The sequence below is a fragment of the Ovis aries genome, chromosome 2 (assembly GCF_016772045.2).
Source record: "Ovis aries strain OAR_USU_Benz2616 breed Rambouillet chromosome 2, ARS-UI_Ramb_v3.0, whole genome shotgun sequence".
Lineage (NCBI taxonomy): Eukaryota > Metazoa > Chordata > Mammalia > Artiodactyla > Bovidae > Ovis > Ovis aries.
The window spans coordinates 150366209-150386850 of NC_056055.1; the positions used below are offsets into that span (position 1 = coordinate 150366209).

The following is a 20642-nucleotide window of genomic DNA, read 5'->3' on the forward strand; positions in this document are numbered from 1 at the left end:
TGTAGACAGCATATGGGTCTTGTTTTTGTATCCATTCAGCCAGTCTTTATCTTTTGGCTGGGGCATTCAACCCATTTACATTTAAGGTAATTATTGATAAGTATGATCCCGTTGCCATTTACTTTGTTGTTTTGGGTTTGAGTTTATAAACCTTTTCTGTGTTTCCTGGCTAGAGAAGATCCTTTAGCATTTGTTGGAGAGCTGGTTTGGTGGTGCTGAATTCTCTGAGCCTTTGCTTGTCTGTAAAGCTTTTGATTTCTCCTTCATATTTGAATGAGATCCTTGCTGGGTACAGTAATCTGGGTTGTAGGTTTTTCTCTTTTATCACTTTACGTCTGTCCCGCTGTTCCCTTCTGGCTTGAAAAGGTTCTATTGAAAGATCAGCTGTTATCCTTATGGATACCTTGTGGGTTAATTGTTGTTTTCCCCTTGCTGCTTTTATTATTTGTTCTTTGTGTTTGAGCCAGTGCTAACTACAAGGTTTTAATCTGTTGCACCTGTCACTTGCAGAGCAGTTCCCTCTTCTTTATTTATTTTGGCTTCTCTGTTTGCAAGTCTCTTCAGTATCTAACTTCTGCCCTGACACAGAGGGCGAAGGTGGCCATTTATCTAGGCTCACTTGTTCAGTTGTGCTGAGGGGAGGGAGGAACACTGCAAACGAATATCACTGGCATGTGTGGGGAGTGCTCGCAGTGACTGGGTCACACTGGGTTTGCCCCCGCTCATGGAGTGTGTGCTTTCCCGGTCTACACTGCTTAGGCTCCATGTTGCTCTACTGAGTAACTGTCTAAGGTGGGCCGTGGGTTGTGTGCACTTCCGATATCTATGCCGCTCAGGTTCAGGTTCTCGGGTACAGACTCAGTTAGGCCTGTGTTTTGTGTGCGTGTTTTGTGCACTTCCCAGGTCCGAGCAGCTCAGGCGACCAGGTGCTTGGCGAGCACACACTCCCCAGGTGTGGTGCATCTTAGCACCTCCCCGGTCCCAGCGGCTTGGTTTCCTGGGTGGGCAGCAGCATCTCAGGTGTACTGTGTATCTCTTCTGGGGAGCTGGTCTGTGGCTCTGACCCTCCTGACGGATGTCAACCGTTCAGGATACCAAGAAGACTTGGTTAGCAACTGAGAGCCTGCTCGCAGTTTGGTAGGGGATGCCCTCTCTGGGGCCGAGTTTGCCCCTTTCTTTCCAGCTCTGGCTGGCCCCCGCCTACCTCTGGGGTAGGGTGGGCCGGTCCACAGCTGGCTATCTCTCCTCTGGTATTCTCTGAATCCTTTGTTCTGTGAGCGGATGGGCAGTGCCTTAGGTTAGAGCTTTTAGTGGGAAAGTCTCTCTCTCTCTCTCTCTCTCTCTCTCTCTCTCTCTCTCTCCTCTGTGTGTTTTTTCCCCCCCTCTCTGGCTATCCCATGGTTTGGGTTGCTATCTCACGTTAGCTCCCTCAGATTGTCCTAGGGCATTCAGGCCCGGTCCTGACCCTAAGCAATGCGTCCTGTGCCTCCCTGTTCAGCCCCCCTTGCTGGTGGTGGATGCAAGCATCTGGGCTACTTCTCCGCTGGGAGCTGTAGTTAGGCTTGTAATCTGTGGGTTTTATGTATTTATTTTTTCCTCCCAGCTATGTTGCCCTCTGAGATTCCAAAACTTCCCACAGACCCGCTGGTGAGAGGGTCTTCTGGTGTTTGGAATCTTCTCTTTTAAGACTCCCTCCCCAGGACAGGTCTCCATCCCTAACTCTTTTGTCTCTCTTATCTTTTATATCTTGTCCTACCTCCTTTTGAAGACAATGGACTGCCTTTCTCGGTGCCTGGTGTCCTCTACCAGTCTCCAGAAGTTGTTTTGTGGTATTTGCTCAGCGTTCAAATGATCTTTCAATGAATTTGTGGGGGAGAAAGTGGTCTCCCTGTCCTATTCCTCTGCCATCTTAGGACCACCCCCCTCAGTTAACCTTTAAAAACATGTAAAAAGATTTCATTTTAACTACTCAGAAAAATTTTATATATCATACACATTTAAAAGATACATGCACAATTTTGGAAAGAATTATTTTCAATGTAATTTAGATGTATTAAAATCTCTATCCAACAAGAATTATTAGTAATTTTTACTTTAATTTAGAAGACATTTGTTTAATAATAGCTGGCTTTCCTCATAGCTCCTTTGGTAAAGAATCTGCCTGCAATGCAGGAGACCCAGGTTCTATTCCTGGGTCTGGAAGAGCCGCTGGAGAAGAGATAGGCTACCTACTCCAGTGTTCTTGGGCTTCCCTTGTAGCTCAGCTGGGAAAGAATCCGCCTACAATGTGGGGGACCTGGGTTCAATCCCTGGGTTGGGGAGATCCCCTGGAGTAAGAGAAAAGCTACCCATGCCAGTATTCTGGCTTGGAGAATCCCATGGACTATACAATCCTTGGGGTCACAAAGAGTTGGGTGCCACTTGCACTTTCACTTTTCACTCTAAAAATATTTAATACTTAATCTAAAATAAGGGCTTCCCTGGTAGCTCAGTGGTGAAAGACTCTACCTGTAATGCAGGAAAGATGGGGTTGATCCCTTGGTCAGTTAGATCCCTGGAGAAGGAAATGGCAACCCACTCCAGTATTCTTGCCTGGAAAACCCCATGGACAGAGGAGCCTGGTGGGCTACAATGGATGGGGTCACAGAGCAGTCAGACATGACTTATCAACTAAACAATAACAATCTAAAGTACAGACTTTTTGTATGATACTTCGGTGGATTTTATGAAAATGTGATAACTGGAAATTTTCTTTTTAAATAACATTTTATAACTGTAAAATACAATGATATGTAATACAAATAAGGTATAATTTATTAAAATTTGAAATATAAGGATTTCTTTTATCATGGATTCATAATTTTTCATTTGTTAAAACTTAAATTTTTTATATTTTAAAGGTAAAAATAGGCCCTTAAAAATTATCCTGATTTTTCTACTCATACTCAATATATGATATAAAATAGCACGTTTTATTCTTTATATCTGTCTTCTATAAATGGCTTGTGTTATTAATCTTATTTACACTTTTATTCCTCTTGTACCCTGAGGTAAATCTGTGTCTCTTAAATAATATTTATATCTTTGAAATTTGAATACAAGTTGCTGTCAAAAGAAATGTATTCTCCTAATTATGCCCAGAGCAAATACCTAAGAGACCCAGTAGAATCGTAAAATACAAAAAACATAGGCATCTTTGCAGCATGGCCTCTTAAAAATGGCCTGTTTTGCAATCTACTAAGTTGTAAAACTTTATAATAGCAGATCCTCGTACCACACTCATTGTTTAGTTTTTAAACTTCTGTTATTTTAAAATAGAATACATTTATTTCACACCTTTGTTATTTTGCTTTGGATTTCTGGAAGTACTTTCATTTATGCTTTTAGAGTCCCTAAAATAATCTTTTTATGTGGGTAAAAAACTGCTTTTTAAATTGTCACCTTATGTATCTTAGGCTCTTTAGTATAATCTAAATTTAATGTATTTGCTATCAAAAGGTGTTTCAATTTTGAGATGAAGTTTAACTGACTTATTAACTAAGATATTAGTAATATTTTAATACAGAAAATTTCTTTACTATAATTAAGATGATAAGATGTTTTATTTTAAATTAGACATATTCCAAGGATCTATATTTATTTCATAAATCTGCACATCTAGAAAACTGGGCAAGGACAGGAATAGCTGAGAATGAAAGTCGAAAAAATTGGAAGGAGATACTCTAATTTGCTTGTAATTATTTATAGTCAATCTAAAATAGAATCAGGAGCTATATATCATAGTCATTTGTAGACAATTAAGTTATTGCCTTGAAATTTAAATAATGTGGCATTTGTAGATTTATTCATTCAGCAAGTTAATCAATGTTTAAATAATTTTTATATGCTAAAGCACATTGTATATGTCATTAGAGACATATGATAACTATTACAGTTGGAAATAAAAATAATATTTAGACCAGTGGGAAAGGAAAATTGAACTGATACAGGCTTGAGTGTCAAAGACAAATAATATCATTAAAAACTCTCCTGAATGTTTTTGGAAAATTATACTGCTTAGAATCAGTAGGTCCATAAAGAGATGAATAAGTTTCTTCTTCTGACCTCTAGAAGCTCACACTACAGGAAGAGATCAACTTTAAGCAAATAGTTGTCACTCAGTGCAATGAATGCTATAGTAAGTTATGTGGAAGCTCAAAAAAAGGGAAATATTAAAACTCCTAAACTAGTTGTGGGAAAAATAAAAACACGGGCTTTAGTTGTGTGTAAAGGAAGAAGGGCTATGCATCACAGCCAGAGGAGCTGACAAGTACCTAGGTACAATGTATTAAGTAAAACAGACCTCTGGGTTCTAAGGGGAGAAAGGTGAGAAGAGAGGGTTAGTGGATTTTAACTTTGTGTATATACCTCTCTCTGGAGAAGGAAATGGCAACCCACCCCAGTACTCTTGCCTGTAGAATCCCATGGACAGAGGAGCCTGGCAGGCTACAGTCCATGGGGTCACAACAGTCAGACACGACTTAGTGACTGAACCACCACCACTACCGTATACCTCTCTTGACTTTGCTGCTTCTCTTCCTCTTCTTCCCTTTCTCCTTCACCTCTCCTCTTCCTTCTTCACCTTCTTATTCCTCCTCCTCATGATGATATCATTGTCATCCAAGCAATGCCTCAAACTGGTCACACATCTCTTCAACACAGGTCTATCACACAGTGAGCCTAGAGTGTGGGAAATACACTGAGAATCATAAGATGTGAGACCAGAATTTCTGTGAGGCTGGATTTTAAATATTAGTTGATCGTTGAGGGGATCCTAGAAGCTCTGGTTCCTTGAAAGTCGTTTTGTAGCAGAACTGCAGGATTTGTGTCAGTCCTATACAATCTAATAAAAGTCACTAAATAAATTGGTAAACAAATTAATTCAATTTAGAGATTCCATGTTTCCTTAAAGTATTCCATTGAGGGAGTGGCTGCTTGTCTTTAAGTAATGAAGGTCCTGTAAATTTCTAAGATTTCTTGCAAATCTCCATTTTTATCCTAAAATGTAGATGTCATTTTTACATGCCACGTTATGCATTGCTTTTTTAATTTGAAAAATACTGCATATCACTAGGTAAAAATGATATTCAGGAATACCTTTATTCTAACTCATTGTCTACATATCGCTGAAGGGTGTTCATACCCTCAGATTACCACTGCTGTGAAGTTGGTGTAGTAAAAAGAGCATTAGTGTCACACAGTTCCTTTCTTTTTTTTGGAAAAAAATTACAACCATTTTCAACAGTTCTTAGTGAATAGTGGAGAAGTCTCAATTTTTTATGATTACTATTAAAACATCATTAAGAATTCTGGGTTAGTCCTACATAATAGAAAAATTTACAGCAGCTACTTTGAAATTTATGAGACATTTAATATATTTTCCCTATTAGTGATTATAATTCATTATTCTGGTAAGTGACCACAAAGTTGTCATCTCTTCTTCAGAAAATACTCAGAGCAACATCTCATGCATTTAAAACGTGGAAATCTAATTCTGGAAAACAAAATTGTTCTACTGATGATAATTTGATTTGAAAATCTGTATTGTGTTGTGGGATTGTTACACATTAATGGTGTATATTTTAAAGCTTTTTTATCATTTATTTCCCAAATGTCTGCATGAATCAGTAATCCAGTAAGTTAGAAGTAGTATAAAAATGAGCAGTAATCTGAGTATATCTTATTAAAAAAGTCTTCATGACCTGACCTCCATGTGTCAGTTCCCAGCAACTATTCACCATGCAACCTACAGTCCAGTCATGCTCTCTCAACTCTTGGCTGGGAGTATACTTCTCCATTCCTCTGTTTCCCCCTTGGCATGCCCTGCTACAGCAGTCAGGGTGCTGTCTTACCAGTGGTAATTGAAGTGGAGATGGTTAAGTTATGGGCAAAACTGCTAGCATACTATAGGAAGCAATAATGCTAGGTTAAAATTATAGGTAAGAGCTATAATTAGGTATGAGAAATTGGTAATAGGAAGAAGGTGGTGTTTTCTTAATTGGAATTTGACATGCAAGATGAGATCAATGACCTCTCTGGTTGGAGTCACAAATATAAGGAAGTGAGGAAACAATATATGTTTATCAGGAATAGCAAGTAGTTTGACTAAATTTACATAGAATATAAAAGTAGGAGATAAGTTTGGAAAAGAAGAGAGTCCAGATTCAAAAGTAAGTAGACTTTATTTTGGTAAAAATAAAACTGAAAGATGCATAACAAGTTAGAATAGTCATTATTATTATTCTCCTCTAATAAGTAAGAATATTGATTGGGCTGAGGACAATAACATACAGCCTTACGCCTGTCAAAATGCAATTTATCAAAAAGATAAGTAATGGCTCTTGGCAAGATTGTGGAGAAAAGGAAATCCTTGTGCACTTTTGGTGGGAATATAAACTCATGCAGCCACTGTAGATAACAATATGGAGGTTTCTCAAAAAATTAAAAAGAAAACTACCATATGATTCAGCAAATCCACTTCTGGGTATTTATCCAAAGAAAATGAAAACACGAATTCAGAAAGATACATGCACCCCCGTGCTCTCTACAGAATTATTTATGATAGCCAAGAAATGGCAGTAGCACAAGAGTTCATCAGTAAATGAATGGGTGAAAAATATGTGGTATATATGTGAATGGAATATTATTCGGCCATAAAAGGAATGAAGTATTACCATTTGTTACAGTGTGGATGGACCTAGAGTGTATTGTTTTAAGTGAAATAAGTCTGCAAAGACAAACACCATATGATTTCACTTGTATGTAGAACCTAAAAAGCAAAACGAGCAAACATAAAACAGAAACAAACTCACAGATACAGAAAACAGGCTAGCATTTCAAAGAGGGGAGGGGAGGTTGTGGGAAATGGTTGAAATAAGTCAAGTTATAAAATAAGTCATGGGGATATAATGTACAGCATAAGGAGCAGTCAATAATGTAATAACTTTGGAGACACAGTAACCAGATTTGTTTATGGTGATTATTTCATAATGTGTAAAAATATTAGGTCACTGTATTGTACACCTAAAACTAACATTGTATTGTAAGTCAGTTATACTTCAATTTAAAAAGAGAATTGTATTTGAGATATGACAATAAAATAATGACACCAGTATTATGGAAAATTACTTCTTTCAAAAGATTGTCATCCTCTACAAGAAGGGAAACAAGATTATTTCCATATTGTTGCCGTTACCCCAAATTTTTTTAATGCTTTTGGAATTGCATTCAGAACCTATTTGATATTCTTTTAAGTGTTGTTTAGAGTGGTAAATAATATTTTTATTTCATCATAGATGCACATGTTCGGACTAGCTAATACACTTTTGAATTACCTTTTTATGCAAATTCAAAAATGTGTTTCTATTTTAAGGCTGTAAATCTTATTTCCTGGAGCTATACAAAAATTTTCACTAATACTAGTTAACTTTTTAAAATAAATATTTACTTGCCCATGTTCATTTTATATACCTGCTTGTATTAATATTTTATTCTCATAATCTGGAAAAAGATTGAATAAATTTTGAATAATGAAATAATCAGGGTTAAAACTAATACTGAAATTTTGTATTAGTATGTATATATATATATACATATATATATACATATATATATACATACAGTCATAAGGTTATTTTCAAACTCAAAGGGTGGAAATACGGAAAAGCAAAATGTCAATGTTTCTTTGTAATTTCAAGTCTATTCCTAATCATTTCACGAGAAATTTTGTTCATGGAAATAACACTTTGATTACCTTTTAAATTTTAACTGGAGGTTTTTTAAACATACACAGTGATTAAGGAGAATATGTGGACATGGTTTTCTTTTTAAGGAAAAAGAACGATTGAAGCAAGAAAAACGTGATGAGAAAAGATTAAATAAAGAACGTAAACTAGAGCAACGAAGATTAGAATTAGAAATGGCAAAGGAACTAAAGAAGCCTAATGAAGACATGTGCTTAGCAGACCAAAAGGTAATTTATCATGTAAACCATTTCATTAATAAATTTGAATTTTTCTGTGTTTTCATCTGATTCCTTTGCCAGAGCTGCTATTATGAAAGCATTGTGTTTTTAGCTGCTGCTGCTGCTAAGTCGCTTCAGTCGTGTCCGACTGTGTGTGACCCCAGAGACGGCAGCCCACCAGGCTCCCCCATCCCTGGGATTCTCCAGGCAAGAACACTGGAGTGGGTTGCCATTTCCTTCTCCAATGCCTGAAAGTGAAAAGTGAAAGGGAAGTAGCTCAGTCATGTCTGACTCTTAGCGACCCCATGGACTGCAGCGCACCAGGCTCCTCTGTCCATGGGATTTTCCAGGCAAGAGTACTCTAGTACTGGGGTGCTAGAGCAGTGAATTTCCAAGTCTAGGTCATCTGTCTCTCCTGGATGGCTACAGGTAAACCTCTCTAGAGCTCTGTGCTGATAATGGCAGTTCTTAATATATAAATGGAGCACCACAAACCTTTTTAATGTAAGTAATATGCTATACAAATCTATAAAAATGAATTATAGAAATAGGATTTCTATGTTTCATTTGGTCTTTTTGAGGCATTTAGGAACAGAAAAATCTCTCTCTTCCCTCCGGCTTCCATAGATATTTAAATAAATTAGGATTTGCAGTAAAACCTCTTTTAGTGCTTTAGTGGTGGTGGCTAACTATTGAGTATGTTTAGTTCATGCCAGGCACAGTGCTAAGTGCTTGAAATGAATTTTCTCATTTGGTCCTCACCGCAATCCTGTGGAACTGGTATTTTTGCCCATTTACAGATGGGAAAACTTGAAACACAGAGAGGTTAAGGAACTCTCCTGAGATTATACAACTTATAAGTAGCAACTTGGATTCAGCCTTCATTTTGTTAAACTCCAGAGCCCATACTCTTTATGACCCTGAAAGCCAAGAAGTGTGTCCTGTCAAAGTACCTCAGGCTTATTTTCTCTTCCATCATGCTTCACAGATTTGTAATATTGCTAAAATACATAAAAGTAGCAACTTGGAAAGAGCAGAAGCGTAGTAACAGCTGGTATAATTTCACATACTGAGTAGAAGTCAATTATGTTTGGCTATAGTTAAGATAGTATTCCTGGAAAATTGTGTCAATGCATATCATGTCTAAATAGTGTCTCAATGATGCAATAGTTATACTTGGTCAGTAGTATCTATATTTACTCATATGCCATATGCCATACAGATAATGATTATCTCTTATTTTTGCAAGCTCTTTTACAAAGTGCTTAAAGCAAAGTTCTAGTGTTGCTGTTTAGTTGCTATGTCGGACTCTTTTGTGACCCCATGGACTGTAGCCAGCCAGGTCCCTCTGTTCATGGTATTTCCTAGGCAAGAATACTAGAATGGGTTGCCATTTCCTTCTGCAGAGGATCTTTCTGACCCAGGTATCAAACCCATGTTTTCTGCATTGGCAGGCAGATTGTTTACTGCTGAGGCAACAGGGAAGCCCAAACTTCTAGTACCCAAATGGAAAATTAAATTTATTAATATTCTATTTTCTTACCTAGCATAAATGCTTTTAAATCAAGATGAAATTATGCACATGTTGGTAAGTCGCTTCAGACTCTTTGCAACCCTAGACACTACAGCCCGCCAGGCTCCTCTGTCCATGGGATTCTCCAGGCAAGAATACTGGAGTGAGTTGCCATGCCCTCCTTAAGGGGATCTTCCTGACCCACGGATTGAATCTGGGTCTCCTGCATTGCAGGGAGATTCTTTACAGTCTGAGTCACCAGGGAAGCCTGTATATAATCTAGTTTTAGTCAACTGGATGTTTAAAATTTCCTAAGCACAGAATAGGTATAGTGGTTAGTTAACATGTTTTAATAAGCTCATACTGAGCAATTTTTTTGAATCCTAACAAACTATTTTCTTGCTAATCCTTAATGATCTTTTTAAATCCTGCTGCTGCTGCTAAGTCGCTTTAGTCGTCCTAAATTATCATAAATAACTTTTTATTTTCATTTAAGTCCATATGCACCGTATAAAATATTTGTAAGTCCATTTTAAGACTTGGGCTTCCCTGATAGCTCAGTTAGTAAAGAATCCTCCTGCAATGCAGGACACCCCAGTTTGATTCCTGGGTCGGGAAGATCTGCTGGAGAAAGGATAGGTTACCCATTCCAGTATTCTTGAGCTTTCCTTGTGGCTCAGCTGGTAAAAAATCCGCCTGCATTGCAGGAGACCTGGGTTCGATCCCTGGGTTGTGAAGATCCCCTGGAGAAGGAAAGGCTACCCACTCCAGTATCCTGGCCTGGAGAATTCGATGGACTGTATAGTCCCATGGGGTCGCAAAGAGTTGGACATGACTTTCAATTTACTTGCACTTTCAATTCACTTTGCACTTTAAGACTTACTTTTGTTGCTTTTGCTTTATAAATTTTTAGAATCATGTGGAACTATGTATGTCTGATATGATTCAGGAAAAAAGAAGACAGAATTAAATGGTTTTCATATGTAACAAAAGATTTGTGTTATGTCAGCAGTTATCCATAGTTTGTGTTTCCACACACTATTAGTGGAAGAAGTCTTTAGTTCATTATTACACCAGGTGCAGAGTAGAGGACACATTTTTGTGTTCAGGGTCCAATTCAGATAAATAGAAATGTTTATAAGCCACATTTTTCCCAATCATAACTGAAAATATATTTATTGAATCATATTCATGGATGAAAATGTTTTTAGATTACTTATTTAATTTTTAAAATGTCCATGAAAGCTGAAAATATAATTTAGTCATTAAAATGTTAATATGTGAGCATATTTCAGAAATAGAAGAAGAAACAGCTCTCTCATTTTGATAGTGAATCAGTGTTTCACTATATACAGGAAACCTCAAGACTGACAGTTGCCCTCTGACTGGCTTCTTGACAGGGTCGTAGGTTCTTGTCACGTGAACCCAGTAATTTATCTACATTCATTAGCCAAAGATGGTATCTCTCTCTCCAACCATACAAGCCACAGATGTGTACACAGTTAGTTTCTGAGTTCCCCATAAGTGTGAGTTATAAGTCAGTCTACACCGTTAGAAGAAAGTGTTGCATGTCCCCTGCTAAGTTGGTCCATGGTAAAGTAATCGTGAGATACTTATTTCTTATGTTATCTGATTTTTCCTCCAGTTATGTAACCTGTGTTTTGTCAATATGTAAGTTAAAATGAGTGTTCTCTTTTGTAGAATCTAAGGTCATGTTGATTTCAACCAAAATTTATTAATGGTTACTCGTGTTCAGGATTTTATGATTACATAAAGAATCTACCTGCAGTGCGGGAGACCTGGATTCAGTCCCTGAGTTGGGAAGATCCCCTGGAGAAGGGAAAGGCTACCCACTCCAGCATTCTGACCTGGAGAATTCCGTGGACTGTATAGTCCACGAGGTAGCAAAGAGTCAGACATGACTAAGTGACTTTCACTTTCACCAGGGAGTTATAGAAATGCCCTCATGGAATTTACAATCTAGAGGGAAAAACCATTGGTACAAGGCAAGAGAAAAATAACAACTTACCTTACTTCAGAAGGTATAAAATCATGGCTTTTAAAATTATTTTTTCTTTCTTTTCTTTTATTTTCAGCCTTTGCCAGAGTTGCCTCGTATTCCAGGACTTGTTCTCTCTGGAAGTACATTTTCAGACTGTCTCATGGTGGTGCAGTTCTTACGAAACTTTGGTAAAGTTTTGGGCTTTGATGTGAATATTGATGTTCCAAACCTGAGTGTTCTTCAAGAGGGATTGCTAAATATAGGGGACAGCATGGGTGAAGTACAAGACTTGCTTGTGAGGCTCCTCTCAGCTGCTGTATGTGATCCAGGTCTAATTACAGGATACAAGGTAAAAAAAAACAAAATACATCTTTTTAATTTGTACTATCAGTGCATTAATAGCTGGCTTTAGCATGTTAGCAGAAGATTGTATAAACTTACTCAATTTTTTCTACATAGCTTCTCACAAAGTTAAAGGTAGATTTGCTTCAGTTACAGTTGGTACAAACTGAGAAAAACCTGGTTCATAAAGCCTAAAGAATGTAAATCATTATCAAATTACTTTTATTTTCCTTTAGCTTTTGGCAAAAACCAAACTTATTTAAGAAATTCCCAAGTAATATTTAGCAAAACAGAAAATTCTAAATTTGTAAAGAAGTTAGAACTTATTTGTGTCCTCTGAAAGTATACTGTGTTCTCTTTGAAACTGTGAATAACTGAGGCTAATCAAGGCCCCTGTAGAACAGCATGTTAAGACTCTATATTGCTACGTGGATACTCAATAAGTTCAAATTTATCTTAATTCCAATTAAGGTACACATTTCAGTCAGTTTTACTCTAGATAATATTGTAGAGAGAGAAGTTTCCAGATACACCTGTTACTTTTTCCTCCATCTCCCTATTCATTCAGCATACCAGGCGATAAAATCCACAACACTAGAACCAGAAAACACAATAATAATACTCTTCAACCCCTCCCCCACCACTAGTGAAAGATATATCCTGTAAAACCTTCAGATAGTTTCTATAGTCAAAGAAGGTATGATTTTTTAACCACAGATTTACATACTCTTCTCCACACCTAACTTTTAGCCAAGTTTGAAGAAGGAATGGAAAAATTACAAGTACTTGAAAGCTTGTCCGATCATCCGCTGACTGTTTTTAATCTCCATTTCATCAAAACTGTGAATAAAGCCTTTGTCAGTAATATCTAAATCATGTAATACCAATATTTAAAAGTCTTACTGTTTATATTTTATGAGTCAATATCAGTCCTTATACTGATAAAAATGCCAAACTTTTATAGGCCAAAACAGCTCTTGGAGAACATTTGCTGAATGTTGGTGTGAATCGAGACAATGTTTCAGAGATTTTGCAGATTTTTATGGAAGCACACTGTGGACAGACTGAACTTACTGAAAGCCTGAAGACTAAAGCTTTTCAGGCTCACACTCCAGCACAGAAAGCCTCAGTTCTGGCTTTCCTGATCAATGAACTGGCATGCAGCAAGAGTGTGGTGAGGTAAGCACATGTCTGGACTTTTCTGGTGATTATTTTCTGTTTTAAATTTGTCTAGTCACAAAGTAATACAAATTACTTATAGAAAATTTGAAAGTAACAGACTACCAGAAAGAAAAAAATTAAAATTACACTAATCTCACCATTCAGAGATGACAAATGGTATTTTAATGTATTTCTTTTCAGCCTGTTAAAAAGAAATTTTGAATCATACTGTGTATAGGCCTTGTGACATATATGTTTATTTGGTAATTTTGTTATTTATTTGTATACTGAAATGTGAACAGTTTTTTGTTGCTATGACTCTAGAATCCAGTACTGTTGTAAGAACTCAGAATTTTTCTTTTATCTTTGGTAGCAGATGACTACCTCATTTTTTCCTAGAAGCCATTTGTAGAATTATCCATCTTCTTTTTATCACGTGCTGATACAAGCTTAATATTATTTATTTATTGCATGTTAGTTTGCACTTTTTAAAAAAAGTACTTAATCTCATTTAAGAGTCAAAGTAAGTTCTCCAGTATAATATTGGAAGATTTGCTGAACAAATTCCTCATTCATCGTGTTCTTGCTATTCATTATTTTACAGATTTTAATTATGTTACTTTTATTCCTTTACCTTTCTAGGGAAAGAATCAATCCAAATATTTCAGAGCCATGTGTTCCTACCATTGCTGGACATTTTAAGTTTTCTGTACATCTCTTAGCTTTGTATTAGTATAATTTTTCATTTGTTTTTGCTATTCATTGGCAATCATCATTTGTACTTAGCAAAAATCTGCATCATTTTATTTACCAAATTAATGTATTGCATTATGTATTAATTTATGTCTTCTAATAAACTTTTGCATTGGCAGTGAAATCGACAAGAACATTGATTATATGTCAAACTTAAGGAGAGATAAATGGGTGGTAGAAGGTAAACTCCGCAAGTAAGTCCTATTTTATTAAAACTAATATATTGTTTTCCTTCTTCACAAATTTCTGAATAAAGCATACTAGGTGAAAAGATGGAATTTAAACTTTATTTTGTCTAAAAATTAGAAAAGGCAAAGTTTAATTAAGCTGAGATATAAAATTAATAAAACTCAGAGGCAGAGTTTTCAGTGGACAAAAGCTATAATGAGATTCATTGAACTCACATGCTTCAAAGTTAAAAGAAAGTCAGTTTATCTTTCTTTCAAAGAAGTCAAGCAATCATATATTCAAAGATTGTTGTTTCTATCAGGTTACTTTTGTCATAAATAAAATCTGTTTGGATTCTACCACATTTTTCCTTAATTGCTTTCTAATTACAGTTTGCTTTTACAGAGTCTAACATATCCAAATATATTCAGCATTAAAACTCATTTAGCTTCCTGCCAGGAAATATAATGCTGAAATTATTCAACTTCTGTGTTAAGAGGATGGTTTCTTTGCAGTGACTTGAATTGAAATTTACTCAGTTGGATAGTATAGGATCAAGAACTATCACTTGGCTGTTCCTGAGTTAATCTCAGTTTTCTGTGTTTTTTAAAAAATGTATTCTAATTCCAAAGAGATAGACAGTATAATTCTTAAAGGTTAACATATTTTATAATTTCTGTGAACATATTTCTTCTAATTTTTATTGTCATTGATGTATTGGTTACCTTGAGACAAATACCACATGCTTAAAACTCATAGTATGATATTTAAAAAGTACAGAGGGAAGCCTTTTCTTCCATATCATCATTTTTTTCATATTTAAAGGCTCAGAATCATTCATGCTAAGAAAACAGGCAAAAGAGACACTTCAGGTGGCATTGATCTTGGAGAAGAGCAGCATCCATTGGGCACACCCACTCCAGGACGCAAAAGGAGAAGGAAGGGAGGAGACAGTGACTATGATGATGACGATGACGATGATAGTGATGACCAAGCTGATGAAGATGATGAAGATGAAGAAGATAAAGAAGACAAAAAAGGAAAGAAGACTGAGATCTGTGAAGATGAGGTAATCAAATTTAGACTTGACTAATACTGTATGAAATATTGAAAATAATACAGAATTTGAAGTCAGATGGATTTGGGTTTGAATTCCATTGTGACACTCAACAGTTTATTCATCTGAAAATTAAATATAATATTCACCTCAAGGTTTTTTGTGATGCTTAGGTAAATGTTAAATAGAACCTCTGCACATAGAAGGTACTTATGTTGAATAAAAGAAGTTAAATTTTTCTGTTTGTATAATAACTTGAGAGTTCTCCAAAGAACTATTCATATTCTTAATTTTAGGTATTTTTTAAATTCTATTAATGTGCTATCTTAAGTTTATTTTGTACAATACTTACTGCCTTCAAAATGTTGTCAGGTGTAGTGAAACTGATATATTTCTCAGATCCTAGTTTATTGAGTACATGGCTCTAGACACTTTTTTTAACTTTTACTTTTATTGCAGTATAGTTGAATCAGTTATACATATACATATATTCACACATCTTTAAGATTCTTTTTCTATATAGGCCATTACAGAGTATTGAGGAGAGTTCCCTATGCTATTCAGCAGGTTCTTATTAGTCATCTGTTTTACACATTGTAGTGTGTATATGTCAGTCCCAGTCTCCCACTTTATCTCTCCTTCTTCTCCTTATCCCCTAGTAACCATACATTTGTTTTCTGCATCGACTCTACTTATTTTTTTTTAAGATTCTTTTCGCTGTGTAGACCATAGTCAAAGATGAACAAAGCACTGAAACTCCTTTCAATTTACAGTTTCACAGAGAAAGACTTACAGTAGGAAAGAATAATGTGTTAAATGTTAACTGCTTTGCTAGCAGTATTTACAATGTATTAGGCGGGAGAAGGTGACAGCACCCCACTGCATTACTCTTGCCTGGAAAATCCCACGGACGGAGGAGCCTGGTGGGCTGCAGTCTATGGGATCACGAAGAGTCGGACATGACTGAGCGACTTCCCTTTCACTTTTTGCTTTCATGCATTGGAGAAGGAAATGGCAACCCACTCCAGTGTTCTTGCCTGGAGAATCCCAGGGACAGGGGAGCCTGGTGGGCTGCCGTCTCTGGGGTCGCACAGAGTCAGACACGACTGAAGTGACTTAGCAGCAGCAGCAGGCGGATACAAAGAAGGACATTGAATCTTTCTGAGGAATAAATTATCACAAAGGCTTTCTGAACTCATTAGCTGAGGCTACAAGCTGGGCTAAATGTTAACCTAGAGAGAATCCAGGAATCCATGGAAAAATCTTCCAAGCAGAGAGAATAGCATGAGTAAGGACTCAGAAGCCTGGAAACCATAATGTGCTTTACAGGCCCTGTAAGTGCTTCAGTAATACTAGATAGCCTCATACACAACAGCTGTGAACTAGGATTTTATAGTTTTAGGGTAATAGGAAGCCATTGAAGGGTTATAAGTGATGAAAGGACCTGGTCAGACTTGATTTTTCAGTGCCTCACTATGTCAACTCTGTACAAAATAGAAATAGTTTGGCTAGAGCAAGATCAGAAGTGGGAAGATCAGTCAGGAGAGACTGCTCTGGTTTAGGTGAATTGTGATGGGTCTGAAAATAGACCAATGGAAGGAAAAGACTCAATAAATATTGAGGAGGAAAAATGAACAGTCTTTGAAGATGGATTGTGTAGGTTGATGGAGGGAGAGATAGGATTGATTCCAGTTTTCTGGTAGGGGACTACCTGCTTTTGTTGCCACTACCTGATCTAAAGAATTCAGGGGGGGGACTTCGCTAGTGGCACAGTGGATGAGAATCCATGTGCAGATGCAGGGGACACGGGTTCCATCCCTGGTCCAGGAAGATTCCCCATGTTGCAGAGCATGTGCCACAACTGCTGAGCCCACGTGCTGCAATTCCTGAAGCCCATGTGCCTAGACCTTGTGCTGTGTAACAAGAGAAACCACTACAATGAGAAGCCTGTGCACCACAATGAAAAGTAACCCCCTCTCCCCGCACCTAGAGGAAGCCCACACAAAACAATGAAGACCCAGTGCAGCCAAAAATAAATAAATAAATAATGCTTTAAGAAAAACAAAACAAAAGATTGCATTGGCCATTAAAAAAAAAAAAAGAAGAATCAAGAAGGAGCAGAGTAGTAGGGGAATATAGAACAAATATCTGAAGTTAGGAAATGATACTAGGTTTTATTTTGAACATGTTGAATTTAACGTGCCTGAGCAGTTTAGCAGTCAGCTGGGTTTAAAAACCCAAAGCCTGGAGAAGAGTTCAGTCTTGAAAATGTAGACCTGGAGGATATTAGTACAGAGACAATAGTTTAAATAATGAGTTGGATTAGTTTGCACAGGAGAATTGGTTTATTAGTGGGAGTAGTAAACTGAGATTGGAACCTCAGGGAATGTCAGTGTTTAAGAAGAGCCTTCAGGACTTCTTGTTGAAGAATGAACAAAGGTAGAAAATTTCTGTAGTGGGTCAGGGGTTGCCAAGACCAAGACCGCCTCCAAAGTCAGTGACTCACTAGGATGACTCACAGAACTCAGCTTCTGGTCATGCTATGGCTACAAGTTATTGCAGCAAAAGGAAAACCAAAGCAAAACCATTAAAGAGAAATGGCATATGGGTCAATGTCCAGAGGAAATCAGTCCCAGCTTTCGAGAGTCTTTTCCCAGTAGGGTCACAAAAGATGGACTTAATTTTCCTAGCAGTGTGTTGTGACATTTAAATTGTGTCGCAACTGAAATGTTGTGTTCTAAGAAAGTTCAGTACAGACTGTGCCCAGAGTTTTATACAGGGATGGCCACATAGGCACCCTCTGCATAGAAGGTGCCAAAACTCCAGCCTCCCCCACTCCAAAAAAAGTAGGTGTTTGGTATAAACCACATTGTTAGTGCAGTTTAGGTCCAGCAAGCTATTCTTGTCACTCTGGGTTGGGGAACCCTCCAAAATTCAGGTTCCCAGATGCTAGCCAAGGGTTAGCTTTGTAAGCCAACCTTTCATTGTAGGTTTTTCTACAATGTTAACTCTTTTCCACCCATGTAATAATAATAAGAATCAAGAAAATTAAACGTTTTTAAAAAGAGGGAGTTATAAACAGTGTTAAAGGAGGGCTTCCCTGATGGCTCAGTGGTAAAGAATCTGTGTGCCAGTGCCGGAGACACGGGTTCAATCCCTGATCTGGGAAGATTCCACATGCTGCAGAGCAACTAAGCCTGTGCACCACAACTACTGAGCCTGTGCTCTAGAGCCCACGAGCCACAACTCCTGAGCCCATATACTCTTGAGCTCATGCTCTGCAACAAGAGAAGCCACCACAATGAGAAGTCCGCACACTACAACTAGGGAATAAGCCCTGCTCGCCACAGCTATAGAAGAGCCCACGTGGCAACAAAGACCCAGGACAGCCAAAAATAAATAAATAAATCCAATTATCTTTTAAAAAAATGTTAAAGGAGTAGGAGTGTAATGTGAGGAGGACTGAATGTGTTTGTTTTATTCGCCGTCACAGAGGTGTTTGGTAACCAATGCCAGCACCATTTCTTTAGAGGGGTGAGAGCCAAAGCAAGGCTAGAATTCTTTGAAAACAATGAAAAGTGAGAAAGTGAACATGATTGTCTCAAGCATTATACCTCAAAAGAAAGGGTAGTTCCTAGAGGAAGACAAAGACCAGGGATTTTTCAGATGCAGAAGATTTGAGACTATTTTTGGTTGACAGGAGAGTCAGTAAAATGAGAGATAAATGTGGAAGATTAAAGAGATAAAAGAATAATTAATAGTATAAGGTCCCTGAGATATTGGAGAGATTCAGTTAAGGTAAGATGGGGGAGAGGGGCTAGCTTTGAAGAGTAGGCTAAAGGGAAGAAGGCAAGGTAATGGAGGAATGTTTTTAAGGAAAGCTACCATAAGCCACGGAAATGGACATGTATAAAAAGGAGATAAAGGTTGATGTTTACCTTTTACAAAAAAAAAATTGCTAGAAATATTAATAGGGTTGAAGAAATGGCATTCATAAAACAATATACAGCCAACCATTCTGCCTCCAATGCCAGGATTATTTAGTGAAGGAAGTCTAGAGAAAACTTTTCCTTTCTTATATCAACTCCATATTGCTGGAGAAATAAAGCTTAGAAGATGGATTATTGATATATTATGTAAAAATAATATCTGATCAAGACCAATGATATTACTAAATCAAATTTTTACTTAATCTGGAGAACAGTGTAATTTATAAAATCATGTGCTATACAATTCTGTTAAGTAAAAAATAGCATAAATGCAAAATGTTTTTATAAATTACATATTTTAAACCAGAATTATTTGCTAGAGTGAGCTTTACTTATTTTAAGAGTAGCAGGCTGAAAAGGAGACTACTGTGAGATTCCTTGCAGGAATTACTTCGTAATGTTGTACTTCTGAAATCACTTGATCAAATACTCTCATGCTGTGACAAAAGGGTATATAACTTGGGTATCAGAACTGTAATTACCCAAAGATACTATTTATAACCAGTCTGCTTCCTTTGGCAAGTGGAGCTGTTTAGCAGAAATTAAACTTTTTTGATCAATATTAATCACCTTTTAAAAAAACAGAATTAGCATACCTTTTCAGCGCTTCTTAATTTTTTTTAAGTATCAGCTCTCATAAATGTGACAACTTTGTGTTCGCATATCAGTGTATTCTAGTGGGTAGTCACCTCATTAAACTAGAATTTATTTACAGAAATTGTGTTTCACTTGGCATTTTTCACGTGGAGAATTAACAAACTCTAAATTGTTTTCTTTAAGGGAGATAAAACAACTTAAAAATCAGTATTAATGATTTAAAAATCATTATTGACATTTTAAGACTGGATGTGTCATTTTAAAGTAGTATTTTATTTTTATGAATGTTGAATTATAGAGTTAATTAGATTGATCAAAATCCTGGCAAATGGGTATCTTGTTATTAATGTGAGAAAACAGCTTAAAAGTGTTTGAAAATAAGGAATATTTTAGGATCTAAGAGATCAAAGAAACATTTCTTTTACATGATTTGAGAGTTGTTCTTTATAGTGAAAAATTTGTAGCCACTTACCAATTTCCTAATAAAATTAAAGGTTAACTTTTTAAAGAACCTGATTGATTGATTTTCCTCCAAAAATAGGTTTGGCTTCTTGATTAAGTATAGGTGGTGTCAGTTGTTATACTACATAAAGGACTAATTGCAGGAGCCTTTCCAGTGAGACCCATGTGATCCCTTTCAGTTAGAACAGGGGTCTGGGATCTAATGCCTGATGATCTGAGGTGGAGCTGATTTAATAATAATAGAAATAAAGTACACAATAAATGTAATAAGCTTGAATCATCCCAAAATCATCCCCCCTCCAAGTCTGTGGAAAATTGTCTTCCGCGTAGCCAGTCCCTGGTGCCAAAAAGGTTGGGGACCACTGAATTAGAAGATACTGCCCTTTAAGTCACAGCCCTTTGTCTTAAGGGTGAGTCCCTCCTTCTTCACTTTTTATTCCTTCAACATATCAACTCTCCCTAATCCTTAGGTTTTTGTTGAGATCTTTGTGAACTTTAACCTCACAAGGTGGTATGTAGGAGGTTATATGGACAATTAAACTTTGACATATAGGGACATATAACAGCCTTCTCTTTTGATTGGGAAAGCATGGCAG

At 36.8% G+C, this 20642-nt stretch overlaps 1 protein-coding gene across 32 annotated transcripts in view; it reads left to right on the plus strand.

The window, feature by feature from the left end:
• The window catches only part of BAZ2B (bromodomain adjacent to zinc finger domain 2B), a 325416-nt gene that overhangs the window by 268514 nt on the left and 36260 nt on the right, over nucleotides 1-20642 (plus strand). For all 32 annotated transcript variants that reach the window (XM_042244893.1, XM_042244899.1, XM_042244894.1 and 29 more), the window contains 5 exons: nucleotides 7871-8011; nucleotides 11612-11866; nucleotides 12824-13038; nucleotides 13893-13967; nucleotides 14767-15010. In XM_042244893.1, coding sequence (XP_042100827.1) covers nucleotides 7871-8011; nucleotides 11612-11866; nucleotides 12824-13038; nucleotides 13893-13967; nucleotides 14767-15010 — 930 coding nt within the window. The remainder of the gene's footprint in view (nucleotides 1-7870; nucleotides 8012-11611; nucleotides 11867-12823; nucleotides 13039-13892; nucleotides 13968-14766; nucleotides 15011-20642) is intronic.